This window comes from Lepisosteus platostomus, chromosome 17 (assembly GCF_059453375.1).
Source record: "Lepisosteus platostomus isolate fLepPlt1 chromosome 17, fLepPlt1.hap1, whole genome shotgun sequence".
NCBI classification, from domain to species: Eukaryota; Metazoa; Chordata; class Actinopteri; order Semionotiformes; family Lepisosteidae; genus Lepisosteus; species Lepisosteus platostomus.
Window position 1 is genome coordinate 4716503 of NC_142627.1, and position 25183 is coordinate 4741685.

General features: G+C 43.6%; 1 protein-coding gene across 1 annotated transcript; it reads right to left on the reverse strand.

Annotated features, from left to right (window-relative positions):
- Positions 1 to 87: 87 nt before the first annotated feature.
- LOC148645924 (calpain-2 catalytic subunit-like) lies at positions 88 to 24389 on the reverse strand. The gene is made up of 21 exons (XM_088610353.1): positions 23999 to 24389; positions 22845 to 22914; positions 16894 to 17012; positions 14642 to 14775; positions 13629 to 13797; positions 13171 to 13254; positions 12978 to 13063; positions 11304 to 11372; positions 10862 to 11022; positions 9529 to 9698; positions 9267 to 9278; positions 7997 to 8208; positions 6686 to 6722; positions 6485 to 6550; positions 5417 to 5474; positions 5182 to 5246; positions 3981 to 4049; positions 3809 to 3887; positions 2939 to 3055; positions 1676 to 1734; positions 88 to 338 (listed from the first exon to the last, which is right to left on the reverse strand). Exons 1-21 carry the CDS (start codon positions 24233 to 24235, stop codon positions 315 to 317), a joined length of 2097 nt encoding a protein of 698 aa, XP_088466479.1. The 5' UTR covers positions 24236 to 24389; the 3' UTR covers positions 88 to 314.
- Positions 24390 to 25183: the final 794 nt, after the last annotated feature.

Consider the following 25183-nt stretch of genomic DNA (forward strand, 5'->3'; position numbering starts at 1 on the left):
TGTGTCTTAAATACAGCAGTCAACATCTAGAAACAATTTGTGGAGTTAAATTAAAATTAAATTAAAAGACAAAAAGGCAGTACCCAGTTTTGTAGTGGTTATAACAGAGATTTATTGCTGTGCTCCATTCCAAAACAAGATTTGTCCTACTTTAATGTCCATTCTGTCCAATACATAAAATATAATGCAGCATTCAAAATGATTCGTATACACAAAAAAACGTAATTTTAGCAACAATAACAACAGTTCCTGTCTTTTTGGTCACTTTGCCTTGGGGTTTTGCCGTTTTGCTTGAAGGCTTGGCCAGAGGTCTTCTAGATCATGGTGAAAGTCAGCCACTGGGGAGACAAACATGGAGCACGTGAGTGTGGTATCCGGCTCTGCGGTCGTGTCTCGGCATGTCCCCGCAGTGTTCCACCCAAACCCTCCGAGAGGTAATGGGCATTTGGGAGTCTGACCCCACTCTCCATCACCGTCTCTGCCTCAGAGCCTCCCAAACCCCTTCCAATCACAGCACACTGTTGAAGGCCCTAACTTTCCACAGAGCAGATTATGTTTAATCAGCACCAATGATGCAAGAAACATTTATTTTTAAATGAAACATAGACCAAGATTTTAATAGGAAATATTGGACTTTGGTTTCTTTGACTAGGTCTAATTTAAATGTGAGATGAACACATTTGATGAACGTAACAATTTAATTTTTTGATCAAGGCTGGAAAGAGCTGCACAAAGCACATTTTAAACATCTGGAAACATCTGAAACATGCAGCACACATGAGACTTCTCCAGGGCCACTGGTGAGCCATGGGCCACAGGCTGCACTCTCTCACCTTTCCCTGGGATACAGAAGCTGCCTGCAGTGTCACCTAACTGGTAATAATAATAATAATAATTCCTCACAATTATATAGCGCTTTTCTGGACACTCCACTCAGGGCGCTTTACAGGTAATGGGTGCACCCCTCCAGCACCACCAAAACTCGGTTTTACATATCATCTGAAGGATTGCATCTGTTTTACAGTATAGTGTCCCCGTCACTATACTGGGGCATTAGGACCCACACAGACCGCAGCGTGAGCGCTCCCTACAGGTCCCTCTAACACCTCTTCCAGCAGCAACCTTAGCTTTCCCAGGAGGTCTCCCATCCAGGTACTGACCAGGCTGACACCTGCTTCATTGGGCTGCCAGTCGTGAGTTGCAAGGTGACATGGCTGCCAGTGCCAGTGCAGACACTGAGGAAAAGCTCCTGGACACTAAACACTGCCAGAACTCTAGATCTGGTTCAGTTCTGTTCAGTGGACGTGTGCTTAGCTTGGTAAGACTAAAAATATAGGGAATTACTTTTATGAACACTTTTACGAACACTCCTTTAACTGAAACTTGAAAAAATACCACGATTAATCCACTTTTCCTGGAAAGATTTTTTAAAAGATTCACAGTGTTATTATGTGCACTATTCTCTTTCTGGTGAAGTGCCCATTGAATGTTTTCTTCAAGAAAGGGGAAGGGAGTCTGCAGCCAGGGGTGTAGATGTCTTACCCTCCCCTATGGAAACTCCAAAGCAGCAGCCCTGCTGACAGTATAACAGCTTATTGCAGCCTGAACATGTTTTACTTTCTGAAGAGCCAATATCTTTCGTTCACTATGTTCCACTTCAGGAAGGATGTCTCACCTGGTAAAAGTTGAGCTCTATTTCCCCAGTTCCCTCTGTGTCAGCATTCTTAAAGACTCCTAATGAAAGAAAAAGACCTGATATTTAAGCTTTTTAAGATTTACACAGTGATGAAAAACTCTCGAGTACAGTACAATGCTTAGCAAAATTACTCAGACCCCTCCTGTGGTGTTCCATTTTGTTACATTTATAGAATTACACATACACATTTCTAATAAATATTTGATTCAGAATGCTCAAACACAAGACTTTTAGAGCAAAATGAATTACAATACATGTCAGCAAAAACTAAAATATGTTGATTGCCTAAGTATTCAGACCTATGAAATATATATTTGATGGAAGCACCTTCGGCAGCAATTAGTCTTCTTGGGTCAGTCTCTAGGAACTCTGCCCACTCTTTAATGCAGATATGATTCCATCTTCAGTGATTGAGCTCTCACGTTGCTTGGGGATCACTTACGGCCAAAAGTTTTTAAGTCTTACCACAGATTCCCAAAGGAAGGTCTGGGCCAGTCAAGGACATTCACTTTCTTATTCTTAAGCCACTCCTAAGTAACTCTGGCCTTGTGCTTTGGATCACTGTCCTAATGAAAGGTTAATTCTCTCCCCAGTTTTAGGTCTTTAGCAGATAGACAGAGGTATTCCTGTTCTGTTTGTCTGTTCTTTGCTCTGTCCATTTTCCAAGAGTCCTAACAAGCCTCCCAGTCCCTGAGGTGAACCTTCCCCCCAGTGTGATTCTTCCGCCAGCATGCTCCACTGTAGGGGTGGTGCTGACTGACAGATGTGCTGGGTTGCATCTGCATTATACAGTACGCTATGCAAAGAATTCAGACCAAAAAGTTCCAATTTGGCCTCATCAGCCAGGAGATGCACAAGGGCACACAGGGGAGAACACAGAGAGAGAAGCACCGCCCTGCGGGTGGACTGGAGAAGCCCAGCCTCATCGACGGCACCAAGAGGACGCAGGGTCAAGGCGTCGCTGCACAAGAGCCAAGAAACCCTGGCCGAGCAATCTCATCGTGCACTCGGCAGTGTCCCACCACAGTGTGCTACCGCTTGGGAAATCCCTGTAACTGTCTGCTACTGATGTGACCCGGGTTCAAACCCGTGATCACAGAGCTCAGCTTGTGCTAGAGAGATCACATTGCAGACCGAGCCCCTCAGGAAGCACCTTTAGTGTCGCTCAGCTCTGTTTCTTTTTGAGAAAATCACTCCCAGTCACTGGCACGCCGGAGTCTCAAGGGGAAAAAGGGAACTCACGGAACATCGTCTCCAGACGAATCAGGCAGGCCACGAAGTTGTCAAAGTCAATAGTCATGTCGGGTTCAGCATAGCGGGCCACAAGGACTTGGTGGATGTTATTGGTTAAGGTGAAACCTGTTGGTCAAAGGAAAAGAGCACACGGTCAGCAGCATCCTCTCTTCAGTGACAAAGGAGAGAAGGCTATTTGCCACATCTGTTCCATTTGTAGTTAGTCATTATGATACAAGATCTTCATGCTCTATGCTAAATGAAATGGTGCAGTAAATAACGCTCTTAATTTCCTCTGCTCCAGGAAAGCATGGTTACTGTGTAAGGAGACCAGGCATGCAGAAGATTTTAGTTTAGAATAGACATACAGTAAATCCTACAGTAGTCCCTGCTCGCCAGCAGTTGCAGTTTGAACATAACAGATTTTATGTTCAGAAGCTCAACTTGGTTTGGTCATTTGATTCTGCAATATAAGCATAAAATCTACCCAATAGCTATGATCTTTCTTTTGGAGTTCCTGCACAGCCTTATCTCGTGTGGTGCTACTTCCTGGCCCAGTGGGCACTACATTCACAGTACAAAGTCCCTCCTAGCTATGCAGACACTCTCAGTCTTTTAAATTTCACACTGGGAGTTGCTCCACCAACACACTGGGTTCATGACTTCTCAAGTCTTCCAAAACTCACAGGAGTGGATGCTATATAGTTGGCTACAGTGCATGTGCTACACCAGCTATTGCACTGGCTGTTATAAGCACCCGTAGTAGAAATCCAACTATTAAAAAAGGCATAGCAAAGCCAATTAATCCTTTATATACATGTTTAGGGAAACACAGCACCTCCCCTTCATCAGTCTACTCTTCCCTCTAATGTCAGATACCTGCTTCTTTCAGGGCCATGCGCATCTCCGGAGTGCTCATGGTGCCAGACCCGTCCAGATCGTTCTTCTTGTAGATGCTCTGGAAGACACCATAAGAAAGTATTTGTAAAAGGGATGTCTGGAAATATTATACTGTATGTGCGAAGATCTGAATTCCCAAAAAAGCTCTTACCAGGTACCTCTGGATCTTCTTCCACAGGCTGGCGAACTCTGCCATTCCCAGCTTGCCATTGCCACTGTCCTGCCTGGGGGTTAAGGTCCACCTGCTGTCCTGGGACAGCGAGCTGCGCCAGCAGTGCCCCAAGCCTCCCAGCACAAAACTCTCAAGACTTAAGCTCATGACACTTTACTGCTAAATAGCTACATCTTTAAAATTTACCATTTCATGGTAATGGTACAATAAAATAATAAGAATTATAATAATTGCTTACACTTATATAGCGCTTTTCTGGACATTCCACTCAAAGCACTTTACAGGTAATGGGGACTCCCCTCCACCACCACCAATGTGCAGCCCCACCTGGATGATGCGACGGCAACCACAGTGCGCCAGAACGCTCACCACACATCAGCTCTCAGTGGGGAGAAGAGCCGAGTAATGAAGCCAATTCATAGGTGGGGATTATTAGGTGGGGAGTCCATGATTGGTCAGGGCCAATGGGAAATTTGGTCAGGACGCTGTTGTTATACCCCTACTCTTTTCGAGAAAAGCCCTGGGATTTTTAATGACCACAGAGAGTCAGGACCTTGGTTTTACGTCTCATCCGAAGTCCCCGTCACTATACTGAGGTATTAAGAGCCACATGGACTGCAGGGTGAGCACCCCTTGCTGGCCCCACTAACTCCTCTTCCAGCAGCAACCTTAGTTTTTCCAAGGAGGTTTCCCATCCAGATACTGACCAGGCTCACACCTACTTAGCTTCAGTGGGTTGTGAGTTGCAGAGTGATATGGCTGCTGGTCAGGACATACTGAACTTTGTTCAGAATGGATTTAGGTACCCCAGCGAGTAGGGTCTTACATTAATCAGTTCTAGAGAAGACAAATATTACAGTTCTACCATCTGGGCACCCCAACCTCTATCACCTGCTCGACTGCGCAGCCAAGGCGCAGACCAAGCAGATGTCTGTAGCCAGTCATTACTCGCCTAGTCTTCCAGCAGCAACCTTAGTTTTTCCCAGGAGGTCTCCCATCCAGGTACTGACCAGGCTCACACCTGCTTAGCTTCAGTAGGTTGCCAGTTGTGAGTTACAGAGTGATATGGCTGCTGGCCATATCCATAAAATGCCTTTCTTGTTTTATAGGAAACTACTAAAAAATATGACTCACTTTGGTAACATGCTTGATGTAATAAAAACTCAATGAGATAGGATACATCCATTAGATTGACCATGACTCTGCACGTTTCCAAGCTAAAGCCATCGGTTTTTATATCAGAGCCTGTAAAACATTAACAGCATAGAGCAAAAGTTTACAACAGTCAAAAGTTGCCTTCTCTTTAACACAGATGGTTTAGTTAGTTCTGAATAGCATGGATGACAAAATTGTAACACTTTCACTGAAAATTTGAATGTAACTTCAATCTTTAAAAGGGAGAAAAGAGGACTTACGTTTGGAGACAATATTATTAAAAATAGTCCTCAGTTCTGTTGCAGAAATCTCATTGTCCTGTGAATAAAAACATATGGTATTAAGAAACATGAGACTACAGAGCTAATCAGAACCAAAACCTCTGAGGACATGGTTCCCAAATCACAAATTCTTTGTACTGTACTTGTCTTTCCCTAAATTAACAATTTTTCACAATTCTGTGTGTATCAGTTTTGCTGTTTGTTCTATATTTAAAGACTTATTCTGAAGTATTGTAATCAGCAAAATGCTGTGAATGTGCTTTTGCTTTGCTTTCCAAAGCAAATCCAGATCCTTTGAAAAATATAATATTTTTATGAACTGGTTTTAAATAACATTTTCAAAACCAGAACAAAGTGAAGCAATGCGTACAAGGAAAATGGTAATCTCCATCCCCTTTCCACCCAGTGGGTCCCCAATCCAGAACCAGGCTGCAGCAGTAGAACTGTGCAATAAAGACCTGACCTGCATCAGCTTCTCCCCCAGGAGGGGAGGACAGCCAAGTGAGTAATGCCAAGACAGGCCAGGATTAGGGGTGTCAGCAACAACATTTCAGCTGCACTGGGAACCTCCAACGTTGAAGATTACACTGAGCCTTATATCCGCAAAGAGAGGGGTCTGCCTGCAGACAGGCCAATCCTTCACATATCAAGCCAGTTGTCTGAGCACTTGTGCTGGACACACTTCAGCCTCACACATTCTGATCACTTCTTGCTTTGGAAGTTCATCAAGAGGAAACCCAACCTGCACTGTGTGCAAGCTGTCATCTTCAGACTCATCAGGATGTAAATTAAACAACCACTTAAAGGCTTTCTGTGCAAACAGCTGTATTAACAAGTGACGATGCGCTGGACTCTGCTTTTCAGCCCTGTCCTGCTCTTACTTTCAGGGCGATTCCTTCCTGATATCCTGCCTCAAAGTTGCTGCATTTCAAAGCTATTGAAGAGTAGAATAAACTGGTCAGTACTAACAGGTGTCCTGTTTCAATCTTTCTTCTGGACTGAGACTTTACAGGTACAGTATAAACCTCCCGTTTGGCTGACACTCACCGATCCAGCAAGCCTGACAAACAGGTTCTTGAAGCCTGCGTCAATTTCACCCTCAGAAACCTTCTCCTGTTCATGAACAAAAAAAAATACTGTAAATACAATACTGGTGTGGAATGTGCAAATTCATTGTACAATACACTGAATTTTAGTGCAAGTTGAAATAATCATGTGGAGTAAAATTAATTCAAAATGACATCTTACATCAACCAAGTTCGCATCAACAGGATCTTCACGAAGTCTGGAATAAAGTTAAAACACGAATAAGTGATTAAATAATCTTCAAATACCGTCCAGTTTGCAATAATTGCATTACACTAGGATATTACAGTACTCTGAAAGAGACATTATGACTCTGAAGTATTGAAGAGAAAAATCTGTATCAGTCTTCGTGTTTACTATCAGTTCTTCTATCTATAATCATGTAATATTTTATTTTCCCTTGCAATTATACAAAATATCTAAACCAACATGAAAGTTCTGACATTTTTCAGAAAACAGAATTTTAGAAAACAAAGATTAGATGACAAATGTTCCCTGGAAAATAATTTCAAGAGTAACTTTTAATGTTATGTTATGATTAATTTTGATGTCATGTTCAACAAAGACTATTTTACTTAAGCAACTGCCTACAATACTGTAGGTGACAAACCAACACTCATTGTCATTGACAGCCAATTCAAGTGTTCTCATTTCCTAAATCCCAGCTGAAGCAGAATTTGAGTCCTCAAAGATTCCCCCAGGAACAGAAGCTTTTATGAATAGGATAGATACTATTATACTAACATATAATCTAGTTAAATCTTTTAGTTCATTAGCAATGGGTACAGTTCTCATACATCCACTCCAGATTCTGGAGGTTCTAGGCTGTTAATGTTTATTGTAACGTTAAAACACATAAATGCTGCCTGCGACTCCTGAGTCTTCCAATCCTTACAAATTTCCTCTTCTTCATGTTTTGATTACTACTCCCCACATGCATGGACAGTTTCCCCTCTCCAAAGCTTTTTAGTGTCTGGAAAATTGACAGCTAATCTGAAAGTGCTGTCTGTGCTGAGGGAGAGCAGTATTTCTTGTTGGCTACTAGATTAAACTATATAATTAGCTAGTCTTGCAGCACCACCCTCTGGGCTGTCAATGGACTCTGAAACAAACTTCACCTTCTGTTTCCCTCCCTCTGCCTCCCATCCACCCTGTACACATTCGCCAGATCCTGTACTGACAGGAGCAGCACTGCAAACCCATTCAGAAAAGAGAGGCCATTTACTGAGTCTTCATCTGCTATCTGTTTAGACACAGAGTCTGTGTTTAAAGAAATTAAGACTATTAAAAGTACTGTAAATATGCAAAACATGCATTCTTAGTTTCAGAAAGGTATTGACAAGTCAGCTCCTTCTCAAGTCATGTTGTTCACAGCCATGAGGGGGCAGGTTGTCTTGTATATCTGTGTTTTTTGGAAGAACATTTAAAAAAAACCTGACATCCTCTTCCTCCTCCTCCTCCGTAAACCCTTACTGTGTTTCGGCTTGCTTCTCTGAGAAGACTCGCAGGCAGAAGTCGCCGTCCTTGTGCGGCTCGAAGGTGGAAGGAACGATGAGGTACTCCCCCGGGGGCAGCTTGAAGTGATTGGAGACCTCCCTCAGGTTGACGAAGGTCTCAGAGCGAGCGGTCTGTGCGTGTGTCAGGAAGTAGTTCTTGTCCAGGTGCACCTCTGTCTGACCACGGAACTGAGGGCGCAGGACAAGTGAGTCAGACAAGGGAGTGCAGCAGGAGCTCAGTGGCACACAAACCACATCCTGCAGGTACAGCACTGTCCCTGTACTCTTCCGATCTCTCACACGGGTAACACAGGACACTCCTCAGGTACAGCACTGTTTCTGTACTCCTCTGATCTCTCACAAAGGTAACACAGGATACTCCTCGGGTAAAGCACTGTCCCTGTACTCCTCTGAACTCTCACACGGGTAACACAGGACACTGCTCAGGTACAGCACTGTCCCTGTACTCCTCTGATCTCTCACACAGGTTACAAACACAGGACACTGCTCAGGTACGGCACCGTCCTGTACTCCTCTGATCTCTCACGCAGGTAACAAACTCAGGACACTCCTCAGGTACAGCACTGTCCCTGTACTACTCTGATCTCTCACACAGGAAATAGGAAGGTGGTTTAGTATTAGAATTTTCCAGTAGATCCCCCAGCCAATTCCCATATAAACGCCTTTAAATACCTACCTTAAATTTGAGCAATTTAATATTTTAGGACTGCATTTAAAAGGAAGCACATGAAATGGCTAAGAAATAATTTGGTAAATTTGCCATTGCTTTCTTCTTTGGTGTCACAGATGGCTTCATGCTGCTCAAGCTGCAGAAACACCCAGTGACTTCTGTTCAAATCCAGTATCAACCTCCATGTCTACATTTCTCACTTGACAAATTACAGGACAGAGAAGCTGTAGCTCTGTTGAAAACTGCTCTGATTCAGTGATCTAAGTTTTAAAAAGAAATGTGTGTAGCTCTATCATACGATGTAGCTCTTTTCCTTCCATTGAGCAACAGCGTTTTTCTCTGGGGCACCTGTGCAGAAGTAAGACCCTCTCATATTGGATTTCAGGGAATGGGAATGGATACTAATTGACCTGTGACAGATAACAGGTGGAGAAGATTTTGAAAACGAATGTGTAAAAGATTTGAACCGGGATAAAGACAATGAGTCTGATTCTCTGGTGGTGTGGAACTCAATGACAGTCCCTGTGCTGGAGTTCCTTCTCAGACAAGGGCTCACCTGTGGAGGGACCTGAAAGAGACAAAGACCCAGAGGTCACTCGCTGCCATGTCTTCAGTGAGCACAGGCTCAGGTGAAGAGTCTGATCAGTTAACAATAAAGAGTACGAAACATGAAAATATTTTTAACATCTCAGAGCGTCAGAGACAGAGGCAATCCTTGGGCTTTCCTACAATCCACACACAAGCAGACAAAACTCCAGATTCTTCACACAGGTTACTGGCAATGCCTTATGGGATCGCTTGACTCCAGGTCTGTTCACCTCGTAGATGGCGAAGCCGATGGTGTGCATGTCCTCGCCCGCCTTCCTCAGCCGCCGGCGGTTCTTCTGAATCAGACCCACCACGAAGCTGCAGCCCACCTCGTTGTCTTCAGGGTCGTCATCCTCCTCCTCCAGCTTGATCACAAACTGCGGGTTCATCCAGAAGGTGTCTGGGGGAAGAGCAGGCGTAAATGTAACGGAACAGTTCTTTCCAGACCCTATGCGGACGACACAATCCGAAATAGTGAGGAAACACTGGGGGGAAAGTCATGCAGGAATACGGGGATGAAAACAGGGGGGTGTGTCCAAAGTGCGCTGGTGCACGGGGGGTGTGTGGCCGAGGCAAACAATCCAAAAATAATCCAGACAGGGAATCCAAAAACAATATAGATAAAATCAGGAACCGGGTCGGAACCATCAAGGGGAACAGGAACAAAGACTTAAAACCATGATGGAGCCAAACTCATCTGGACCCGGGCTCGCACGATACGGAAATCAGATGCAGAGCCTGGAACTGACTGAGTGTCTGGCTTTTAAGGGGAACGGGAACGAGGCTAGAACAAGGGGCAGGTGCACAGAATAAGTCCAAAGTGAAAAGAGCCGGAGCGCCTTTGAGGAGGAGGGACTACAATCGTGACAGTAAACCTGAGACATCATCGCCACCTCTGTGTCTCTATTTACATTTGAGATTAACATGTGAAATAACAGCTGATTTTTTCTCTTTGTCTAACCCACTTTAGATTTAAAAGACTCTAGTCATGCAGCAACCCTGCTTCTAAAGGCTCCTCTTTAATAGTAAAACACATTATTTTATTTACTTTTTAAGTGTTCATCAGCTCCAAACGTACTGAAAGGTCTGTTAAAAGCACTTTAAACAGATCAGCACTTTAGGTGCTGTAGTTTTGTTAAGCAGATTATTACAAGATAAAAACCCAAGGACAGCAGGGAGTTTGGGACCAGGACTGAAACTCTATGGCTGAAGCTTTCAGTATAGGACTATATGGGACAATACGGAACAGCACAAAGCTGCTCCCTAGCTGTACAATACAAAAGCAAATGGCTCCAGCTGGCAGGAATAAAACAAACATTATATCCTAATAGTCAAAAAGCCCCTCTAAATGTGAAAGATTAAACCTCCGATCCAAACTTCAGCTCAGCAGTCTGGCATGTACACATGTTGAGGTTCGTATCTTGTGTCCCAGTGATCAAGATACTGGCACTGTGTGCACTGCTGATATCTCTTGCAGAATGTGAAACCCAGAAGTGCTACAGCGCTGTGGTAACGCTCAGCCCTGAGCCCTGCGGACCACTGTGGTCGAGTCCTCATCCTTACAGGGGTTGTTCCTGCAGCCGCCTGCGGTGGAGCCCCGCCTCCAGGCGCCGTCAAACTTGGAAACGCTCCAGCGCTTGTACGAGTCGCTGGACAGGGTGTCTGGGGTCAGGTTGCAGATCTCCAGCCGTGAGTACTGCTTCATGAATTCTGTGAACGACATCCTGCCCCCAAGCAGAGAGCAGACGCAACCGTCAATGACAAAAACACTCCGTTTCCTTTGCCTCACTTCATTCTGATGCAGAAACAGCAGTTTGATCCCTTTCAAAACTTACTGGCTGCAACCTGTTGCACACTTTTCACTAATGACAGAGAAGAAATATGTAACGTACCTGTACTTTTAATTTTACATTTAATGTTTGACATTTCACATTCACAATATGTAACTCAGATTTACACCCTCCAGACCTAGTGACTGAGCGAAAGCACCAGAAGATTATCTCACCAGAACTCTCCATCATCTGCTTTCACATTCTGCCGCTCTGAGGCATCAACGTAGTTCCACTCAGACGAGCTGCAAAGAGAGAAGGACAGCTGGTGACCACCACGTTTCCAATCTCCTCCTAACTTCTCCCTTGGCCTAAAACTTGCTTCAGGAGAGTGCACGTTTTTACTCAATAACTTCTTTTTATCCCTTTTCAGACACCTGGACTAAATTATTTTGGCCTAAATTTTAGTCCATAGCCTTTTTCAGTGGAGTTTGAATTGATAATCTAGATCAGTGGTTCTCAAACTTTTCGGACCAAGTACCACCCCTGATCAAACCAAAGTATCCAAGTACCACCTGCAAGTCATCTTCTCACAGGAACCCCAGAAGATCTCAAAGACCAACATGAGCGCACGTGTGCACACACACTCACACACACATATAACACATATTATAATAATAAACTTTATTTGATATAGCGCCTTTAAAGGTGGCTTCTCAAAGCCCTTTACAGAAAAAAAATAGGAACAACAACAAATAAAAATAAACAATAAAAAAGCACCATTTCAGTGAGAGGGGTGAGCCTGTTTAGTCGAGCAAAGCAGATGTGAATTCATTTTTGAATTCGTGCAACTACACAGCTGTGTCGGCTTGTCATCGCTCTGGCACCGTCTGTACAAACTCCGATGCATTTTATCCAGTCAACCCATTCTCTTCGATAAATTCATTCAGAAGCTGAAATATGTGCTCTCCTGTAGTTCCTGTTGGTAGCGATTTACAGAACAGAAAGTCCTCATGGGACGTACCCTCAAACTCGTATCTAACGTAAACAATCAAATTGGCCAAATCGACTACAGATTCATCTAATTGCATTTTAACGCACTCTACCAGCATACTTTTGATATCATCCGCCATTTCAATAATTTTATGAGTGACTGTGTCTTTCAGAGGGGGCAGGAAGTCGAGCTGTTTAGCAGCTTTTTCTCCACACTTCAAAAATAGTGTGGGGCTTACCTGCTTTAGCAATCCGCAAGCTTGCATTTTTCCCCATTTCCGTTTCAGGAGTCTGTCTCAGAAGTTAAAAGGTTTTTTTTTCAAGCGCATGCATGGGAGTGAAACACAAGAGACGCTTGGTGTATTTTTCTCAAATTAACCTAGAACAGTTCTTAAATATTTTTCTGTTATCTATCAAGCTTTCCTGTGCTCACAAGATTACCAGCATTCCTAGCACGCATTTTTATGCTTTCCTGTGCTTACAACATTGGCATTGTTCCAAAATCACGCACATTCTCCTACCTCTCTTTTTGCTGGAGATACGTTTTTTTAAATACAATTGGTCACTTACGTTCATAGCATGCATTCCTATAGAGTGGTATAGAATTACATTGTAGCTCTGTGTCCACTCAAGTATTACCACGCGCTGTATCATAGTACGTAGGTTGCGTATTCGAATTGTATTAAAACAGAAAATATGAAAACCCGTCCCGATTTTTCAGCGCACACAAGATAGTTCCAGGGTCATATGGCGTACCAGCTGGCGGCGCTCCGGTACGTGTACCACAGTTTGAGAACCACTTATCTAGATGACACACAAACTGTATTTAAGAGGATGAGCTAGAGACCTCTGTAAAAATTTAAAATGCAGCCCATTCCCCCTCCTCCAAAGCTCTCTCTGATGCCTCAGTCAGGTACCTGTCACTCCAGGCTCCTGTCCACTCCACCTGACCCCAGGGGTTACGGATTCTGACCAGCTTCTCCAGGCGTCCCCGGTACGTCACCTGCAACACAGGACACATCTCAGCATCAGGTCCTTCCTGATGGCGGCACGAAGCACTTTGAGCAGATTTTGCATGGCATCAGCAGTGACCGGTGTTCCTCTGCTTACCTCCACAGCACCAGTGAGGGAGTAGGCGTGTCCCTTCACCAGTTTCTGATAGGTGATGGCCTCCGTCTCGGCAGCACTGGTGATCTGGAGAGAGGTAAACATTGTCAGGCCCCTGAGGCACACACTCACCTGCCTCGGCAGCACAACAGAGCTACATTGTAATAGGAACAGCCACACTGATTCTACATTACCGTGTAGTTGAATCATTTTTCATAGCTCAAAGAGAGATAATTATACCTGGAAAAAAGTAGGGTTGTTTACAGTAGTACATGTGAGACAAAGTACATAAAAGTATGGCAGATTTTAAAGTAGAATACCAAAATCATTTGTTGGTTATTTGGTCCTGGTTTTAACTTCACATAGATCAGAATTGGAATGCTAAACCAGAAAAGATGAGATGGGAGATTAAGGTCACTAAAGCAGAAGACAGTACAGTACATCAATGGATCATCACTTACATCAATGGAGCAGCCCAGCAGAGAGCCCAGGCCCAGGGCCTTCTTGATGATTTGGAAGAGGTTTGGGGGGGCCTGCTTCAGCTCATACGTCTCTGCTATCCCCCCGGTGAAGTCCTCGAAGCCTTCAGTGGTGGAGCCCCCAGACAGAGCCTCATAGGAGCCATTGACCCTGCAGGAGACAAGCCCAGTTCGGCTTTGCACTAATTATTCTGTCTCATTGAATCTGAACCTCTCTATGTCATGGACATGAATCACGATAATGACAAAAAAGAACAACCCAGTTTTAAGCAAAAACATGTAGAATTTACTGTTGTTAATTTACCTTAAAATAATTTACTTCAAATGTAAATCTTAATATGTGACTATTTAAAAAAAACCTGCATTCCTAAAGACTTTAAATGTAAGTACAGTGCCCATTTGAGAAACATTTGAGAAAAATGTTTAAATTTTGTTTAAATTTTGATTCTTTGAATCATTTTACCTCACTGAAAGGTTAGATTTCTCTCATATTTTTAGTGTAAGATCAAGCTGGCAAACAACAAAGACATTTTTTCATAGTCTTTTTTGCTCATCTTTACCAAGAGTGCCAATAATTCTGGAGGGCACTGTATATACTGTAATTTCCTTTTTAGTGTAAATTTAAATAAAAATGAAAAACTTTATCCGGCATGAATATCTACATGGGTATATTGATGAAAAACTACAAAAACTGGTCCACATGTCAAAGACTAAGTAGATCTGAGTAGGGAGTTTACATAGCAGAGTTCTGAACCACTGTGAACGAAGAGGAGATGAGACAGAGCTGTAGAGGACCCGCTGACCCTGCAGGAGACACATTTTCATTTCGCAAGCTTGTAAGATAAAATAAGATCACTTTATTGGCTATATACAATTTCTTGTATTAGGATACCCCAACTTGCTCTCCATGAGACACACAGACAGGGAGAGGAGCTTGGGGTCAGAGCGCATGTGTGTGCTGACCTGTCTGTAAAGAGACCAGTGACCATACTCACTTGGCGTAGGCCTTCTCCAGCAGGGCGCTCCAGAACTCCGAGCCCTCCGCTGAGTGGACAAACAGCAGCTCCCCGTCTCTGGTGGGCAGCCGGTCGTCGATGACAACATCTACCCATTCTCCAAACTGCCAGAACTACAGAGGGGAAAGTGTGCACTGAGAAACTGCTTGCACAAAACAATACACGTCTGAACTGTTTATATCCCCCCAGTGCAATATCATCCATTCTGACTTTAGTACCACACTTGTCATACATTATATGAAGAGACAATAAGGGATCTCAGAGCTCTTCACCACAGTGTGTCGAAAGCACAATGTTCTACTCCTCTTGTATTAAAGTGAGAGTGGGCAATTTAGGATGGCCAGATTACACTAACCTACACTCAGCTGGGTTGACAGTGTTCATAGGGTTGTGGGGTGCACAGCCTTGTCCCATCAAGATGTGGCATTTGCTCAGAGGGTGCTGTGCTGGCTAGCAAAGCTTGACATGTTTCCTCCTGTCCTGGGACTAATAAAGGCCAAGACACCCTGATCACCTCTTCAATCCAACAAGTCAGAGTCTCCCTGCTATTGCTTTAATTATATTAGAATTAGTTAATAATATTCACTTTGGAGGTCTGGTTCCACCAGCCGAGAGCCTAGTATAAGTGTTTAGTGTTTAGCATAGCTCCCAGAGGACACTGGTTTACATCTTGCAGCTAATAAAACCAGCAGACATTTGTTTCTATCTAAGGAAAAAAAAAAATTCTAGTGGTTAAAAATTGCCTTTAAGCATTACTAGATTGTACACACCAGAGAAGGCTCTCGTGCAAAAACTTGCATTTTTACAAAGGCAGCCTTGCAGCTGTTGTGGACAAATCATAATTCTTGTAAAATATAAAGACAAAAATATTACAAAAGAAATGTTAGGAATCTGAATCTGACAGTATTTATAGTTTCTGCCAGTTTCTACCAAGACTGAACTCTATGTCTAGTTAACTGCTTCTGACAGTAGGCATGTCTATTGGACAGCCAGGAGCCTTTCTGTCAGAAGACAAAATAAAGACAGAAGCATTGTAAACAACAGACACACACACACTGGTGTTACACAAAAAACACAAGCCATTAAAAACTGCACAGCTGAGGCACCCACATGGACTCAAAATGTTTATGCTCAAAAAGGCTAGATTGGGCCTCTGGTACAAAATGGGAAATATTATCAGTGGAATGTAACTGGGATTCCCCAGGCCTCAGCAGGGAGTGTGTGATTCAGGCCTCAGCAGGGAGTGTGTGATTCAGGCCTCAGCCAGGGTGTTCCAGGCAAGCCACCACATGTGAGCCACTCCTGCAACTGCTTAGCCAGAGCTGCCCCCCTCCCCGGCTGACAGGGGGGCATCTCTAGTGTCTTACTGCCCCTTGTGGTGGACAGGGGCTGTGTTGGAGTGTCAGATATTATTATTTTAACCTTTCATATGTTTATAAATAGAATAATAATTGGCAATCACTCTGGAAATCAATCACAAACTCTGTCTTTTTTCATGTTGTAATAATTCATTGCTGTGATTCAGCCTGACTTCCTATTCCAAACCAAAAACTTCCTTCGACCACATTTCAGCTAACAATGAGCTGTCCAAGGGCACACTGGCACAACACTGTGAAATATCGCATGACTGTTCTATTACTGGTTTTGTAAAAATCATAAATTTTTAGTTACTGAATATCTCAACACACTCTTACTCCTCTAATTGGCAAGTGGTTCTTAAAAGCCAAGCAGCACCTGTGAGGACAGGGATAGTAATTACAGACTGTCACAGCAGCCTGACCTGGCCAGACCTCGACCACCAGGGCTCCCCATGGCTGCTCCCTAAGGGCAGGTATCTGTAAACCATTTGAATTTGTAACTAATTTCAAACAGAAGAGCATTAAATTGACACAATCAAACCTTAATAAAACTAATTTAGTCCCCTTATTTGTGTTGCAATACAAAGACACCGAAAAAGCCTGCTGGATTTGACTATACAACAAGTTATCGTGGCAGGGCCTCTGGCAATGTTGTTCTCAATACTGCACAATGTAACACAGCAGGAACACCCTGAGAAATAATACTCCCCTCACCTCCTTGTGTCTTTAGGTCAGGTTTTCAATGCAAACTGAAGGATGTACAGCTGCATACCGAGGAGGAAGCCCTAGGCACGCCAGGCTTCTTCAACAGCCCATGTCAGAGTAAGGAAAAAGATCTCCAGAGGCCAAAAGGGTTTTTGTTTCCTGCGTTACCTGGAAGTGAAAGATCCCAGCATAGTCATTTCCGAAGCCCTGTCCACTTGGCACAACTCTGGCCAAGACGTCCTCATTAAGGGTCAAGGAGGCAATGGCCGCCAGGAGCCAGCAGTCACCTGGGAGATGGAACCAAGAAAGGTCACAGAAATGAAATTTCTTTAATGAAAAAAGCATTTGCAAAATTCTTAACTAAAAAAAGTTTACAAAGCTTGTAAAAACAGCTAAATATCTTTATATTTTGTATGAAACAAAACTCCAGATAGTATTGGCTGAATCCACTACATGTTAGACAAGCTCATCCTGTGTAAACAGGACTTTACATATACAGTACTCATCTATGGTACAATCCTTTGATTGTGACTGGACCAGCATGATGTGCAAAGCCAGTTCCAGTTCCTGTTGGCATGCCTTAGAAAACCACAGCCACTGTCAAGAGCACAGAGACATGAAAGAAGGTTGCATAACTTTGTGAAAACCAATAGGTAAATCACTATCCTAAAAAATACAAGATTATTCAAACAACACAGCAGTTGTGAGCAGCAGCGAGAGTACACAAGAACTGAAACACTGCACAGATGCTATAAATATCTTTAGTAAAACCTCTAAAGTATTGTGTTTTATAATAAGGACCAATGTTTTAAACTCAACAACAGTACAGCTTAAAAGCTGCCAAGTCACATGTATACACGTATATCTATAAATGAACCATAAAAGAAAGCAGATTAGCAAAGAAAAAGTCCAACCCACAGACTCCTCACCACAAGTCATGCCCACTTGTGGATGAGTCACACACCATTTCCTCCCTGCCAACACCCCTTCAGGCCTGACGGCGGAACGCATAAGCACCAGCAAGGTGAGGAAGGAGGGGACCATCCGGTTTTCAAACTTTTTTTTTGCCCTTATACCCATCACACACTGGATCTTTAAGTAAAAAAATTTGAAGCAATTTTTTTTTCAAAAACTGAAAAACCACACAGAGAAAGACATCCTATTAGTATCAGCAGCAAATTAGCTGCATCTGTGAACCCGAGTCATGCTTCTGCTTCTGTTCTACTGAGAGCAGCTGTTGATCCACCGTTTCTAAGGCAAACACTGATCACCACCACCATAGTAACTACCAGCGACACTGCACTGACATGTGACAGGAAGTAGGGCATGGACACAAAAACAGATACTCCTCTAGTGAAACAGAACAGTTCGAACAGCTCTCAGGATTGAAAAAACAAACCGAGACTCAACTGGTTTTGTTTTAAGCACAAACTCTGGGAAAGTACTCTACCTGATGACCATAATGTCTCCTAGTCCCTTAAAACCAAGGCACTTTGAGACCAAACATTTTAACATAACTTTTATTGGGTAAATTGAGCATTTGCTCAATGAATACTGGTGCTTAATTCCCTCAAGGTAGTATAAGATAAGAATTTCCATGTAATTATAACTGCCAGTTTTCCCTGTTAAAGCAGAAAGTTTGAAATAAAGTTTTACATTTTTTATTCAACACTTAGTCCCTGGAAATATTTCATGAAGGGCTACTGAATGATTAATGCTGTCTTGTAGTCACTGAGAAGTTTAGACAAGGGTCTCGGGGCCTTGGTGACAGCCAAGTGACAATGGTAATTTAGTGCGAGAGGAACCAGCTGGATCCAGATTAGCTGAACATTTGAACTCAGAACAGGTTTTTCAAGTTGCATAAATGAGAATAAATTTACCTTTAACTAGGTATAACTACTGTTTGTTCTTGTTTGCTTTAATCCTACAAAAGGCTCTAGTAACAGACCTCTCAGTGGTCAGCTGGCGAACGCTAATTCAGGAAAAGTCACGAAAATTCCGCTGATGAATTACAACAGAGACGCCAACAGCAAATTTCATTACAGTAGTAAATGTGCAAAACATTTTATTTAAAAAATGTTCAACTGGATTAAACAGTCACCTTTAGAATTTTCCCAATATAAAATCAAGGCCCATATATTTGTATAATTACACTTATTTCTGGGGCTCAGTGGTACTGGCTAACAAGAATCTCACAAGAATCTCACGTTGGAAGCTGTAAGCGTTTCTGTCGCCTGTTTTCTTGAACAAGCTGAATTAGTTAAAATAAAATCTAATTTGGGAGCTCCAGAAGTTTATGGTATAGATCACTTTTCCAGGGTAGCACAATATGGAGCTTGCACAGAGAAGGCACTACAGATGCCAAAGAGAGAAGCTTTCCATTGTGCAGAACACATCTGTTATTCATTTGTGGGTTTTGGATTTAGTTACTTTACCTAGGCTGTGCTTGAATTACAGATTCTTCCAAAACAGAGCCATTAAGGAATCAGTATTAAAGTTGCTTCTGCTCTGAATTCCTACTCTTCTTGTTGATCATATATTTCTGCTGTTTGCCACCCTCATTACTAGCCATGCTAGCTGGTCCTGTGCCAGTGGTTTCTGATAGGGATCTGAAAGCTGTGTGGGGAAGTGGCTTGGGGCTACACAAGGTTTTGATGGGCATTAGTAGAGACTAAGAACTGGCAGGAGTGCAACTTTCTTACTCTCCCCTTCTTCATTCCTTGGGTACTGTGGGGCTGGAATTCTACTGCATGTGAGCTGTAGAGATAGCCCACCCTGAAAAGAAAACACTACCTGCCCAGAGCTTCATGTGACACACATGCCTGCTATCGCTCCTGCTGATGAGAGTCACCTCCTCCTGCTCTGGTTGCCCACTGTCGTGCCCCCATTGCTCTCTCCTGCAGACTACCAGACTGTCACCTTTCCCAGCCGAGACAGCAGCCCTGCTTCTAGGGCCATGCAAGGATAGGGCAGCTGTGCCTGTGCTCTGTCCCTCACTCCTGTAGGTGCACAGTCAGTACACTGGTCTGCTTGTGGCTTGCAGGCTGATCTGCAGAGCAACCTGCTGCTCCCAGGGCTCAGCCAGGCTAACCTGTCGTTAGCCAAGTGCACAAGTGCCAGTTAGAACATCTGGAGAAAACTTTAAAAGCTTAAAACTTGCAAATGAGCTAGCTGTGCAAACTAAACTTAAAGAAAATAACTACAATGTATTGAATTAATCACAGAACTGCATGGCATTTCATTTGGAATCACAGGTCTTTTAATTTGTTTTGGGTACTAATTTGTCTTTCTAATAAGAACAAACAGGGAACTTGATCAGTTAGTTGTTTCGGACCAGGAGCTTCTACAGTATAAGGCCTGAGCCTGAGCACAAACTCGTGACATGTTTTAGTACAGGGGGCTGCGTGCCAGAATCAGCTCTGCTGCAGCTACAAGGCCTCAGGCTGTCTTCTCTCTCGGACATCCTGGGAATGTCACGGGTTTTATTTTCAACACTCCAACATTTTCACTAATAGTTTTAGTTTTTGTTTAGATGAGCAGATCATTTTTTTTTCCAGAAAGACAAGACATTTCCAGTTCTGAAATAATGGAGTCCAACAACAGAGGAGTCCTCAAAATGTCAGTGCTTTCCGCACCATGTGTCAGGGTCTGTAAAACAAGGCGTAGGAGAGCACCGTGAAGTCACGGCAAAAGCATGGTAATGCAGAGAGAGCTGGGGAGAATACTCCTGCACAAATACAGTATCCTGCAGTACACACTGCTGAGGGATCCCTAATGCCTCCTGAAGGAACCTGTTCGACCTGAGGTGCCCTGACACACACGTTCGTCTTTGGCCACTGGACCTCCTGCTGAGGGCCCAGAGCAGTGCTGCTGGAGAGGGAGCGCTTTTTAATTGAGCACATGAGAGAGCTGGTTTACGCATAACAAGTTTGTCATGTCTGACATTCTTTTAATTTTCCTTTCAAAACCTGCCTCATTGCAAATAGCTCAACTGCACGCTCTTCTTCAGGACAATAAATAAGGAAAACATATCCTTAGTATTTGCAGTGGGAACAGTAATACCCCAGGCAGTAGGAGTGCCAGGCTGGCTAAATGATGGCAGTTGATGCCCAGAGGGCTTGGCATGAGGGCAGGGAAGCCAGCAGCAGTGCCAGGAAGCCCAGCAATGAGCAATAGCGCATGGCTGTACCCCAGTCATGAGGGGTCCTGGATCGGGGTCCTGTTGACCCGGTGGGATTTGTGTCTATTTCCCATGATCCTAAGGCTGTCTTTATAATAATAATAAACTTTATTTTATACAGCGTCTTTAAAGGTGGCTTCTCAAAGCGCTTTACAGAATGACAACAACAATAACTAAAAAGAATACATAAGATAAAACACAATTACAATATACAGAGGAGACCATGGATGGCGATACTAAGAAAAGCAGAGGAGTGAAGAATGGAACCAGTTAAGTAAAAGCTTTTCTAAAGAAGAAGGGTTTGAGTCTGGATTTGAAGGAGTTTAGAGAAGGTGACTCTCTGATATCCTTGGGCAGAGCATTCCAGAGCTTGGGGGCATAACAGGAGACGGCCCTGTCACCCATGGAATGTACATGGGGTTGGAGGACAATTAGGAGACCATAATTAGAATAATAGTTCAGACAGCTACTGAGGTGCCAAGCCATGCAGAGCCTTATAGGTGAGCATGAGGATTTTAAAGTCCACACGGAATTTGACAGGAAGCCAGTGCAAGGACTCTAGGATAGGAGTAATGTCATCACTTAGACCTGGTCAGGATTCTGACTCCTGAATTTTGGACATACTGCAGTTTGTTCAAAGTAGATTTAGATCCCCAGCAAGTAGAGTATTACAGTAGTCAATTTGAGAGAACACAAATGTGTTGATCAGCTTTTCAGCCACAGTTAGGAATAGCATAGGGCGCAGTCTAGCGATATTTCTGAGGTGAAAAAAAGATGTTTTGACAATATGCTGCACATGTGGGTCGAATGTTAAGCCAGAATCAAATATCACCCAAAGGATTTTCAATTTAGACTGAAGCTAAATTGTACAGAAACTGTAAAAAGTACAGAACCACCTACAGATACGGTTACAAGATTTGGCTTTACGAAGTTGATGGGGGATGCAAATAAGCATGACTTCAGTCTTGTCACAGTTAAGATGAAGGAGATTTTGAGTCATCAAAGTTTTATGTCAGAGGATCAATTAGATAGAATAGAGACAGGTCACATCAGTGTCAGGTTTAGTATGGATGTATATTTGATTATCATCAGCGTAGAAATGATAGCTGAGGCCATGTGATCTTAAAAGATGACCAAGTAGAAACATGTAAATTCTGAAGAGCAAGGGGCCCAGTATTGAGCCCTGAGGAACACCAGACTTAACAAGACCAATTTCAGACCTATACCCATTAAGAGAGACAAAGTGAAAGCGATCAGTGAGGTAAAACTTGAACCATTTGAGAGCAGTGTCAGAAACTCCAAACAGTCTCAAGATGAGAAAGTAAGATGTCATGGTCAACAGTGTCAAAAGCAGCACTGAGATCAAGAAGCCTGAGTATAGAAAGAGAACCAGAATCAGAAGCTATTAGAAGATCACTAGTGACTTTGACCATGGCAGCTTCTCTGCTGTGAAGTTGATGGAAGCCAGATTGAAGGGGTTCAAACCCAAGTGCAATTCTAATGTGTCATGTGACTGCAGTAGACACCCCTCTCTGAGGCAGGATCCAGACACTGGCAGTGACCAAGGGCCTCCAGATCAACTGTGCACAGTTACTGGCTTCAGGATCTGGGCCTCAGGTCTTAAACTAAGCGGTTGATTTAAGAATCATAAACCCGGATCTCACACTCTGGTTTCTCTTAGTTATGTAGCTGGTTTAATTATTTAATTAGCTGCACTAATGTAATACTCATAAGCATACTCCAAATTGTCTTATAATAAGTGAGTGTTTTGAGAAATATGATGTAAAAAATCTTTTTAAAATTCCTGTATACTTTATGTCTAAGAAGACCGAGTTGTATAATTAACTAATCAAGGGAACTAATCTTCGGGGAGAGAGCTGGAGATGCCTGCCCGAACCCTGAGTTCGGACCCGTGCTCTAAATCAGCCCTGTGACTCACCGAGCGCCCCCTGGCAGATATCTGTCCTCGTGGCTCCGCCCACAATGAACTCAGGCCTGGAGCACAGTTCCTGTGAACAGAAGGGAGAGAGACACACATAAAGATCTAATTCCTTTCCAGGGAAACCTTTACTGGCTGTGGAACCTCGACTCATTAAACCAGCCAATAGCATCTGAAAGCTGTATTGCAATTATGAAAACATTGCAGCCTGCAGCTCTGCAGAAGATCTGAACATCCCTGATGTAGGACTTTATTTCCTGACTGTAACTGGTGGGACTCCATCACAACACTGTACAGCCCAAAGCAAGCACTGTCTCACAAAACCTGTACAAATGGGCAGACTGTGTCTGTTTTAACAATTTCACTCCATTTTTGGAAGCAAATACTGTTTTTCCTAAACAAATTCCGCTCGGCTTCCTAAGACTCATTATCTCCACCAGGAGTTTGGAAAAAGCTGCCCAGCCATCTTGTCAAAACCGAAACGGCAGGATTGGATTTTCAATTAGCTGCTAGCAACCAAACGGGCTAGATGGGCCAGTAATGTCTTGTACATAATAATGTTATGTTCGTACGTTTGCGCTTTGTTGGTCTGTCTTATGTTCTATGCGACTATGTGTACATTACGAGGGGTGCGTTGTTAGAAACAGAGACTCAGAAATTCCTCAGAAAAAAGTCTTAACCACTTAGTCACAGTCTGATTTACTTATAAAAACGCAGAAAATCGACAGTGTTAATTATTGACAAGTATTACAAGTGAAAAGGTCCGACGGGTGCATCACTATTTTTTTTTTGCTTTTTAAACCCGATTTCCCAGAAATACATAGGCGTAGCTCTGAAACTAAAATGTAGTGACTGAAGAGCAACGCACTCCGGCTGTCACGCACTTCAGAAGATTACAGCAGGCAACACTTCGCTGGCGGATGTCCTAGTTTTGTTTGTAAAAATTAAAAGTGCTCATAAAACTCTTTCGAAATCGATGTGTTTTTAGCACTGCCAGCTGCAGTCCTGATTCACACAGTTGCTTAAGAAGGACGCAAGCCAAGTTGGCACAAGAGTTAAAATGAGCTTTTTTGACGACTGCAAAACACGCGAGCGGCTCAGAAAATGAATTAGCGGAAACAAAACGTTAATGTAAAGGAAGGAAAAAAACCTACACTTGGTCTTTTCCACTGCACTCCTCTGGTTTTGGAGGAGTACGGACCGAGCTCTTTAAATCCCAGGGACTCGGGCGCGGCTGGAAAGGTCGAGTCCGAGAAGAGCTTGCCCGCGGTCAGACACTGCCGTCTCAGCTCCTCGAAGTCCTGGTTGAGGTACTTCACCGCGTTGGAGTTGGTGCCGAACCCCGCCGCCAGTGCCCGCTTTTTGGCCAATGTAGATGCCATGCCGGTCATGTTCGCCAGGAGCCGTTCAGGAGTACACGCAGACCGAGAAGCTTAGCCAAATTATATGTTGCAAAAGTTAAATTCCTTCTCCGCCCCTTGCTACTCAGGCGTGGTCTTTTACAGCAAGCCTGCACCAGTTAACTGTGGATGATGTTTGCCCTGAAACAACAACCAGGTTTCTGCTGCAATCGGTAACACAGCTGTACTCGGAGCCAAGTTCTGCGACAGAACTAAGCAGGTTTTCAATAACGCAACTACGCCGGACGAACTGCAATCTGAACAGGAACAAGCTACTGTACACAGATCTGGGTTGATGGTGCTGTTTCCTGCGCCTATGTGTAAGCGTGAATTCCGACGCAGGAGGTGATCTATGGCACCGATTTCAAACTTTTAATACAACATTTCTACCAATATCAAAGCATCACAAGAAGAGCTGCAGGAAAACGGACCCACAATAAGTTATGACAGACTTGTTCCGGTTACAAACTGCAAACCAGATTTGAGTACTTTCTTGTTGGACTCGGCCCGTCTTGACTGCCATTTTACAGCACGTTTGTAGACGCTCAGCTGTTGAACTGAGGATCGCGATTATCATTTGTGAGGTTTCAGGGTGCTAACTTTATGCAGAGGATAACTTAATAAAATACGATTTGTTATTTATGTAGTTTCACTGGGTGGTTGAGAAGTGTTGCTTCTAGTAATTTTTGGTAGCAGGCCCATGCAATCCTGAAAATACCAAGACGGCTCTGTTCTGGTGTTCTTGGGTTGTTGGTGTGCTGAGACTGCTCGGTTCTGGTGCTCCTGGGTCACAGATGGGCCAAAACAGCTCAGTTTGGTATTCCTAGGTTGCCGGTGGGCCGAGATGGCTCGGTTCTAGTGCCCCCGGGGGTGCTCGTGGGCCGAGATGGCTCGGTTCTGGTGCTCCTGGGTCACTGGTGGGCCAAGAAGACTCGGTTC